General features: G+C 48.9%; 1 protein-coding gene across 1 annotated transcript in view; it reads right to left on the reverse strand.

Annotated features, from left to right (window-relative positions):
- Positions 1-7,831, reverse strand: part of Dnah2 (dynein axonemal heavy chain 2) — a 130,752-nt gene extending 122,921 nt beyond the window's left edge. Inside the window, exons 1-2 of the mRNA XM_021176049.2 lie at positions 7,745-7,831; positions 5,687-5,866 (exon numbers count right to left, since the gene is read on the reverse strand). Of these exons, the coding sequence (XP_021031708.1) occupies positions 5,687-5,852 (166 nt within the window). The 5' untranslated portion in view covers positions 5,853-5,866; positions 7,745-7,831. The remainder of the gene's footprint in view (positions 1-5,686; positions 5,867-7,744) is intronic.
- Positions 7,832-9,949: the final 2,118 nt, after the last annotated feature.

Here is a 9,949-nt window from a genome sequence, read left to right on the forward strand (position 1 = left end):
ACTCGGGAGGCAGAGGCAGGCGGATTTCTGAGTTCGAGGCCAGCCTGGTCTACAAAGTGAGTTACAGGACAGCCAGGGCTATACAGAGAAACCTTGTCTCGAAAAAACCAAAAAAAAGAAAAAAAAGAAAAAGAAAAAGAAAAAAAAAACATGCAATACCTCAATAGCACATGACATTCATGTCATGGATATATGTAGAAAATTAAGCAATAGTAGAAGATACACCCGGGGGCTGGAGAGATGGCTCAGTGATTAAGAGCACTGACTACTCTCCCAGAGGTCCTGAGTTCAATTCCTAGCAACTACATAGTGGTTCACAACCACCTTTAACGGGATCTGATGCCCCATTCTGGTGTGTCTGAAGACAGCTACAGTGTACTCATAAATAAATCTTTAAAAAAAAAGAAGAAACTGGGCAGTGGTGGTGCACGCCTTTAATCCCAGCACTTGGGAGGCAGAGGCAGGCGGATTTTTGAGTCTACAGAGTGAGTTCCAAGACAGCCAGGGCTACAACCAAAAAAAAAAAAAAAAAAAAAAAAAAAAAAAGAAGGAAGGAAGAGGAGGAGAAGGAGAAAGAGAAGAAGGAGAAGAAGGAGAAGAAGGAGAAGAAGATACACGCCGCGGCAGGCCAGCAGTGGGCTCTAAAGAAGAAGAAAGCCTAGAGATGTGAGCAGGGCTGTTATCATGGCTGGGGACATTGGCATGGTTTTCTCTTCCGCCTGGAACTGTTCATGATCCTTTATGCACAATCCATGGTGTCAGAAATATGTTGAAGTTAGAATTGCATGGAGCTTAGAGTGTAGGTCAGAGGGAAAGCCTGTGCTTACCAGAGCAAGATCCTGAGTTCCAGCTCTAGAACAGGACAGAATAAGATTGAACGTTGTAAGACCATCTGTGACCCAGGGGCTGGGGATGCAGCAGAGTTGGTGGAATGTTAGCTTCTCCATGAAGCGCTGGGGTCAATCTCCAGCTAGCAAATGCCTGTAATCCCAGCACTGCGAAGATGGAGGCAGGGGGGTCAGAAGCTGAGGGTTGTACTGGCTGGGTCTGACTGCTGGCTAGAGTCATCAACAAGGAAGGAGCTCAGTTGAGGAAATGCCTTCATCAGATCCAGCTGTAAGGCATTTTCTCAATTAGTGATCAATGGGGGAGAGCACAGCCCATTGTGGGTAGTGCCATCCTTAGGCTGGTGGTTCTGGGTTCTTTAAGAAAGCAGGCTGAACAGGCCATATGAAGCGCATCAGCCCTCCATGGCCTCTGGATCAGATCAACTCCTGCCCCGAGGATCCCGCCCTACTTGAGTTCCTATCCTGACTTTCTTCATTGATGAACAAGACTGTGGAAGTGTAAGCCAAATCAACCTTTTCCTCTCCAACTTGCTATTTGGGCAATGGTGTCTCATTGCAGCAACAGAAACCCTGCCTAAGACAAAGGTCAACTTTGGCTACACAGGAGGTTGAAGACCAAGGTGGCTTATATGAGATCCAGTCTCAAAAAAAAAAAGCAATGTAACAAAAGTTTGGAATGAAATCCCTGGCTCCCATTCCAGAAAGCTCTAGAACAATAATTAACAACCAGACTTTTATTACTGTATTTCTGCAGTTAAATATATGAATATTTATAGTAAGTGGCTTGAACAGATCATAAATACCTTTGTGTCAGCTTAGGTTAGGTTTCGCCACCAAATAAGTTTATACGCCAGACTTTATTGGGGTGGAAACTTGCAAGCTCGAGGTTTCAGGATCTTTTTGAATATGTGATTTGTGTCGGGGTGGGAGCGGGCACAGAGGTGCCACCGTGTGTGTGTGGCTGTCAGAGAACAGCTTGTAGGAGTAACTTCTTGCTGTCTCCCGTGTGCGTCCTAAGTATGGAACTCAGGCGGTTACACTTGGAGGCAGATACCTTTAACCTCTTAGCCACCTTCCTTGCCCCTTGTTAGAGTTTGAGGGGTTTTTGTTTGTTTGGTCGGTTGGTTGAGGGGTCAGGGAGGACAGGATTGAGACAGGCTATCTCAGTATAAGGAGCCCTGGAGCGGTCCTGGACTCAACTTGTGGTGATATCAGGCTGACCTCAAACTCACAGAAATCCTCCTATCTCTGCTTCCCAAGTGCTAGGATCAAAAGCTTGAGCCACCACGCCCAGCTAGAGTTTTTGAGAAATACAGAAAAAGGAACTGTAGACCTGATTATAATTTTTTTAAATAGTAATTGAATGAAATGTAAGGCAAAAGGCCTGAGGGCTCCGTGTGTGGCTCAAAGGAAGGATGGATGCTTAAAGCCCAGGGTTCACCTCCCAGTGACATGAAAAATAAAATTTCATTTTTAAGCTTTCATTTAATGTATGTTTTGGTTTTTTTTGTTTGTTTTTTTGCCTGTGTGTATGTCTGTGTACCTGGTGCCTATGGAAAACAAAAGACAGCATCAGATCTCTTGAACTGGAGTTACTGGCAAATATGAGCCACCATCTCGGTGCTAGGAATCAAACCCAGGTCCTCTGGAAGAACAGTCAGTGCTCTTAGTAGCTGAGCCATCTCTTTCTCTCTCCACACACATACACACACACACACACACACACACACTTTTTGTAATGTATGAGGATCTAGAGAGTGAACTCCTTGGTTAAGAGAATGCCCTGCTCTTACAAAGAACCGAGTCCCCATTTCCTAGCTCCCACACCAAATGGCTTACAACCCCTGTAACTCCAGCTCCAGAGAATAACAACAGTCTGGCTTCCTGTGACAGCACACTCATGTGTACAAATCCACACTCTCCACACACCCACAATTTAAAAAGCCTTTACAAAAAAGTATTTCTTTAACCAGTAAGAGTTTTTTAGGGCCAGGCATGACGTCACAAGCCTTTAATCCCAGCAGGAAGAGTTCCGTGAGTTCAGGCCAGCCTGGTCTACTTAGCAAGCTCCAGGACAGGAAAGACTACATAGAGAGACCCTGTTTCAAAACGAACAAGTAAAAGGGGGTGGGGGGTGAGGTCTGGAGAGATGGCTCAGTGGTTAAGAGCACTGATTGCTCTACCAAAGGTCCTGAGTTCAAAAATCCCAGCAGCCACATGATGGCTCACAACCATCCATAATGAGATCTGACGCCCTTTTTTTGGTGTTGTCTCATCTATGATGAGATCTAATGCCCTCTTCTGGAGTGTCTGTAGACAGCTACAGTGTACTTACATATAATAAATAAATACATAAATACATAAATACATAAATACATAAATAACAGCCGGGCGTGGTGGCGTATGCCTTTAATCCTAGCACTCGGGAGGCAGAGGCAGGCGGATTTCTGAGTTCCAGGCCAGCCTTGTCTACAGAGTGAGTTCCAGAACAGCCAGAGCTACACAGAGAAACCCTGTCTCGAAAAAAAAGAAAAAAGAAAAAACAAACAAACAAACAAATAAATAACAAATCTTGGGGCAGGAGCAAGTGGAACCAGAGCAAGCAGAAGTCCTGAGTTCAATTCCCAGCAACCACATGATGGTTCACAACCATCAGTACAGCTATAGTGTACTCATATACATAAAATAAATAAATAAATCTTAAAAAAAAAAAAAAAAGAGCCAGGAGTGGTGACACACCCCTTTAATCCCAGCACTCTGGAGGCAGAAGCAGGTAGATCTCTGTGAGTTCAAGGCCAGCCTGATCTATAGTTCAGAGAAAGTTCAAGGATAGTCAGGACTACATAGAGAAACCCGGTCTGGGGAGGGGACGGGGGAGAAAAGAAAAAAAGAAAGACAGGTTTTCTGAGGTATAGGAAGACTGGTGCATCCATTTTGAAACATTTTTCTCTTTGTTTCTCAGAAGGTTCTCCAAACAATACCTTCCCTGCTGTCTGCCCTAGCGCCTGGTACCAGGCTTCTTGAAGCTAGTCAATTTTAAACTGTTTTGAACTGAGCACATGAGACATCAGAGATGATAATATTGCACGTTTCTAAAAGGCTAAACATAGATCCTAGACTGGGTTCATGGGCCTTTCCCTAGACCTGCACTTCATCTCCTAACCCTTAGTGGCAACACCAGTAAGGAGCCAGGAAAGGTGCAGGTCTACACTCCCACAACTTGGGAGACTGAAAATAAAAGGTCAAAAATTCAAAGCAAGAGCCAGAGTTCAAAGCCCTCCTGGGACACATAAGAAAACTCCATCTCAGTGTGAGTGAGTGCCTGTGTGTGCGTGTGTGTGGCTAGCACACCCACAACCCTAAGCCTATCCCCACTATCCCATTACAGTGGATTCTCTCTGGGGATACAGCTCCGTGGGAGAGCACTCGCCTAACATGCATGAGGCCTTGGGTTCAGCCCTCAGCACTGAAGGAAAAAAGAGACACGGGGATGGATCAGCACATAAGGGTAGTCACCACCAAGCCCAACCACATGAGTGTGATCCCTGGACCCCATGGGCTGTGAGGAAAGAAACAACTCCCACAAGCTGTCCTCCAACCTCTACATATGCACCATGATATGAGCAGGCTCACCCACCCCTCCACAAAATAATTAAAGAATTAGGGGCTGGAGAGATTATTCCATGGTTAAGAGCACTGCTTTCTCTTCCAGAGAACCTAGGTTTGATTTCAGCAGCCAAGTGGGGGCTCACCATCTACACTGGAGCTCCAGGGGAATCTGATGCTCTGGCCTCCACCAGATATTTGGCATGAGGTGCTCGGACAAACATTCAGGCAAAACAACCATACATATAATAAGATAGTAGTAGTAATAATAAAATACTTATTCAATAAAAGTTTAGAAGTCAACAGGAGAAGATTCTATTTTTCTTCATCCTTACAGGACACTAGCAGTACCAACAAGCCCCGTTTTAAAAGGTGAGGTCTACACCTGGCTCACAGCCTCAGGCCGTTGGACAGGATCTAAAGGGAAGGCAACCGACAGCAACCAAGACCCCCAACCCCTCCAACCACTCTGGCTCCAGGATCAACTCCACAAGAGGCAGCTCTTTGTTCCCTCCATGTAGGCTTCTTTTCCTGTCACCCTGAACCTGAACCTCCACCATCCACCAAGTCTCTGCCAAGCTGAGGAAGAAAACACAGGAGCTTTCAACAGATGGTGGAACGCATCAGCCGGGCTTAGGAATCAAAGGGTGGCGAAGCAGGCTGGGTCTCCATGGTGATGGGCTTAATGGAAGAAAAACACTATTTGTTTTGCCACCCAGGGTGAAAATAGGAAAAAAGGAAGAGATCAAACCCTCTACAGTGGGGTGGGAACAACCAGAAACACTTGAAATGAGGAAGAGGCTAGAAAAAGAACTGGCTGGTGAATTCCTGGTACACTGATGGGAGATTTTTAAAAACAGAATAAATAGCGGGCTGACCAGGAAGAAGACACGTGCACATAACAAGAGGAAAGAAAAGAGAAGGATGGAGGCTCTGTGGAAGCCTTACAGATACACTATCACATCTGTCCTGCTTCGTGGTCCTGCTCCCTAGCCCCAAGATACTCCTGAGTTGGGCATGGTGGTGCCCCCCTTTAATCCCAGGGCTTGTGAGGCAAAGGGAGGCAGATCCCTGTTGAAGGCCAGGCCCGCCTGCTGTACCTAGCCAGTTTGAGACCACCCAGAGCTACACAGAGAGACCCTGTCTCAGGAAAAAAAAAAAAGCTCTCAAAAGCCTCTCTACTTCTGCCCAAGGTCCATTTCTAAGTCCCCTCCGTCCCAGCAAATACTCACCAGAGTCCTCCTTGCCAGACTCGGGCTCTGGCTCGTGACCATCAGGGAGCAGGGAAGCCTCTGTAGCTCCTGGGGCCGCAGTGGACTGAGGAGCTCGGACAACTCGGCCTACCCGGGCGCCTCCCCGGCCACCCACTTTTCGCTTCTTCTCGGCTTTGCTAGCCATCTTGAAGGCAAAACCTGCAGGTACACGGGGGCCGGAAGTCCACCTCCAGATCCCACCTCTAACCCAGCCTCCCGGTACACATGTTCCCTTCTGGACTCAGAAACTTGAGTGGGACACCTAAGATGATCATCTTTTCTGGGGGTACCCTGCTATACCCTCGGAGCATACCCAATAGAACATTGGCTCCCAAGGGTCACAGCTCAGTGGTAAATTGCTTGCCTAGAACGTGTATACAAGGCCCTGGGTTAGACTCCAAACACCCAATTTAAGAAGGGAGGGGGACCATGGAGTCCTCACTTCTTCCCTGGGATAACCCCAAACTCTTCACAGAATCAGGTTAAAAGTCAAAGCCCCGGGCAGGCTAGAGGGCTCAGAACGTTAAGGTGCTTGCCAACCAGTCTAAGGACCTGAGTTCAATCCCTGGGATTCATGTGGTACAGAGTGCACACGCACAAGTGTTCTCTGCCCTGCAAGTACACACCATGGCATGACACACACACACACACACACTCAAACTGCAAGTAGGGGAAATCAAGGTCTCATAGGCCATTAGGAATAAACAAATAACAGACACAGGAACTGAAAAGATAGCTTTCTGCTCTTCAGGACCACAAGAGTTTGGTTCCCAGGACCAGGTGACTCACAACTGTCTGTAACTCCAGTTCCTAGTGATCTGACTCCCTTCTTTAGGTACCTACACACCTTTGCATACATATATATGTACATATACATTAAATCTATATATATATGTAAAGATTATATATATGTGTGTGTGTGTGTATATATATATATATATATATATATATATATATATATATAAAATCAGAAATCGCACTAAGGAAGGGTATGGAAAATGTCTATGTTCACCCAGGCCTTCAGCCACACTACCCTGCAGTCTCCTGAATAAGAGAAGGCACAGTCCCCATGATTGCCACCATCGTCGCTGTTACTGTGTCAAGTCACTGAGGCAAACCCAGATGATTTTCCTATGTAGCTCCTCTCCTCCCCACACTGAGATCTCAGCAGCCTTAAACAAAGACGGCGTGCACAAGTCTCTTTAGTCTTTAATTGCTTAGAGGTGGGAGCCTGGTTAGTGTGGACCGAGGTTTCTTAGGCCTGTTGGTTGAGTCTATGCTAAGTACACAATTTCAGGTTCACCAGATTCCAAATGTCCTTAGGAACAACCAAGAAGGACAAAAGCCACCCAGTAATGCATGTCAAATTATGCAACGGTGAAAAAAAAGAAACTGAGGACATGAGGAAGACCCAGTGGGTAAAAAAAAAAAAAAGCAACTAAGTCAGGAGCATAGAATCTCCTGAACACACTGTAGAATGCTGGGCACTCCCTCTTCCTCCTCAAGAGCCTGGCAGCCACCTGTGGCTGCCTTGCCTCATCCCCACAGGCTGCCACAGGCATTGATCACCGGGTTATGAATTTCAAACTTGAAGGATTTGTACTTTGCTCCAAGGAAAAAACGTTCTGTTAGGCCAACAAATCAATAAAACCAACTACAAGAGCGCGGTTTCCTCCATCAGCCTCAGGGGGAAGCATCTAGCTCCCCTAAGCCTCACACTGGAGCCTCTGGAGACAGAAACCACACTGCAGACACCGGGAGACACTGTTCCAGCCTGGGGCTCACTGGGGTTACTGGAAATTCCTCAGGGCCTGCTTGCTCCTCAAACTGGTCACCAGTAGGCAGTCTCCCTCACAACTTCTTGCCCACACGACTGTTCCCCCTTCACTGCACCCTGAATTGCCCTTCTTCCTCTCAGTCACAAATGTTCCTTGCTCCCTTCTCCCCTTACAACCACCCCAGCTCGGCTGCTGCTCCTCCCCTACAGCTGCCCCCTTCTCCCCAGCATTCTTTCCTTCCCTCTGTCCCGACACACACCTCACAATGTCGACCCTCTCCTCCCAAGACAGACGGTTGGGTCACACCAACCAAGAAGCTGCCCCGCGTGGCCCTCCCAGGCCCGCGCCTGCATGCACGCGTCGCCATGGCAACTCGGGGCCCGGAGAGTAAGTGGCGGGTCTGCGGACACTGCGCAGGCGCACTGCTCCGCGGCCCCACCCCACGAGAGTCTTTCCCGCGTGGATCTGAGACTAAAGGGCAAGGGGGGGCGCGGCTAGGGTTTCGAGAGCTACTAAATCTGGGAGCCGAAGGTGCGGGGGACGGCTCCCGCCTGGATTTGAGGACTATGCTGGAAGGGCTGGGACTGAAAACAATGAGACACGGTCTCGCAGGATGTGGAAAAGACAGGGGGACCCAAACGCCCGACCCTGGCCCCCAGGTGTGTGGGCTCCGGCCTGCACGGGTCCAGCAGGTGGCGCTCGGGGTCCCGCCTGCGAGATTCGTTCACCTTCTAGAAAACTCTCCAGGATTTCCAAACAGCCAGGGCTGCAGCTGGGTCCAGGGGAAAAACCGGGGCTGGAGCACCCCTGCCCTCCCGCTGCTCCCGCTTCTTAGCCCGGATTGGGGTCTAGGATTGCTGGGAGGCACGGGGCGGGGGGAAAACGGGTGAAGGCTGGAACTGGAAATTTTTTTTTTTTTTAAATCTGAGGATTGGCTTTGAAAAGCGTTGCTGGTTTGGGGGGCAAACGAGAGGCGGGGACTCCCCTGGGGAAGGTGACCCGGCCTGGGAGGAGCTTTGCTCTCCATAGGAACAAAGGCTGCGTCCCAGAGCCGCTTGGAGAGCATTGGAGGGGCAGAACTGAGCGGGTGCTAGGGGGCGCTGCGTGTCCTGGTGGCTGGAAGGTAGAAAAGACAGCTGTACCCGAGGTCGCAAGACGCTTTGGGGAGACGTGGGAAATGCCACGAGGAAGCAGAATCATGGGAATAGGGAGGCGCCCTCCCTGCTTCCATCAATAGTGCCTAATTAAGACAAAGCCAGCAGCGAGCCCACTGATTACATTTCCATGAGGAGCTAAATTGATGACATTTTCTTTGCTGGATATGAAGAGATGCTGGCACCTCAGTTCTACCATTTTCACACCTGACAGGTCTCATTTTGCCGGAAGTGGCAGTCCCTGGTACTCCTGGAGACCAATGTATTTATCTACACCCTGACCCAAGCCACTACTTCCATAATCGACAATTCCTCTCTTACTTACACCAACACCAACACCTTCCCCGTTCGCCATGTAGCTCAAGCTGGCCTCAAACTCTCAAACTTTGAGTCTTGCCTCTGCCTCCTGGGTGCTGGAATTATGGGGGTGTGCCACCACATCTGGCTACCGCCATTATCCTGAAGATGAGTTTCTGAGCTCTGATTTGTGTGGTCTTTGGCCCAGCCCAGACTCCTTTTGCTGAGAGAGCAGGGACTGAAGGAAAGAGGCTGCGCCACACCCTAAAACCAACAGCTGCACAGCACACGGGGCTGGGATGGAACTTGTAGGTAATCTTCCAGCCAGATGGTAGAGAGGGGTGAAGTGACTGGTCAGAATCCCGAGGGAAAAGTCCCAAAGGACTGAAAATTTGTGGGGAGGCTTGGGATGGGGATCCTCAAGGGCAGGTCCATAAATCCCTCAGGGAAAGGAACTTTGCATAGACCCCTTTTTCTCTTCTGACTCCCCTCTCAACGGTGGCTGTGCCTAGGGATCCCAGCCCCCCACATTATGCTAAATAGGTAATCAAACATCTTGCTTTGCTAATTACTGCTCAATCCGATTAAACGCCGCTGAAGCTCATCAGCAGAGGTGGAGGTAAAGGGAAGGGGGGGGGGGGAAACAGCCACAGCTGTGATGGGATGCTTGTCCCTAGGGGCTGTAGGGGACAGCTGAGAAACAGCCAGAGTAGCAAGTCTAAGCACATCCCAAAGGAAAGGGACTGAGCAGTTATACCCTGAGGTCGGTCCCTTAGCTTGGGCCACCCCAACTATAGGCGTTTCTCTCCTCCCAGAGCCTTATCACCCTCAGAACCCAGGCACCCGGCCATTCCCACAGTCACCCACACACACCCCTGTCCCAGATTTAATAAGGTCTGTTCTCCCACTGTCAATATTTGATTTCTCAGAGCCATCTCCACGGAGAAGAGGGGCCTCGGTCCTTCTTCCCCCCTACCTTGGTCCTTTTGGGCCCAGTCCTAGTCCCTTTGTGC

The sequence above is a fragment of the Mus caroli genome, chromosome 11, assembly GCF_900094665.2.
Source record: "Mus caroli chromosome 11, CAROLI_EIJ_v1.1, whole genome shotgun sequence".
NCBI classification, from domain to species: domain Eukaryota; kingdom Metazoa; phylum Chordata; class Mammalia; order Rodentia; family Muridae; genus Mus; species Mus caroli.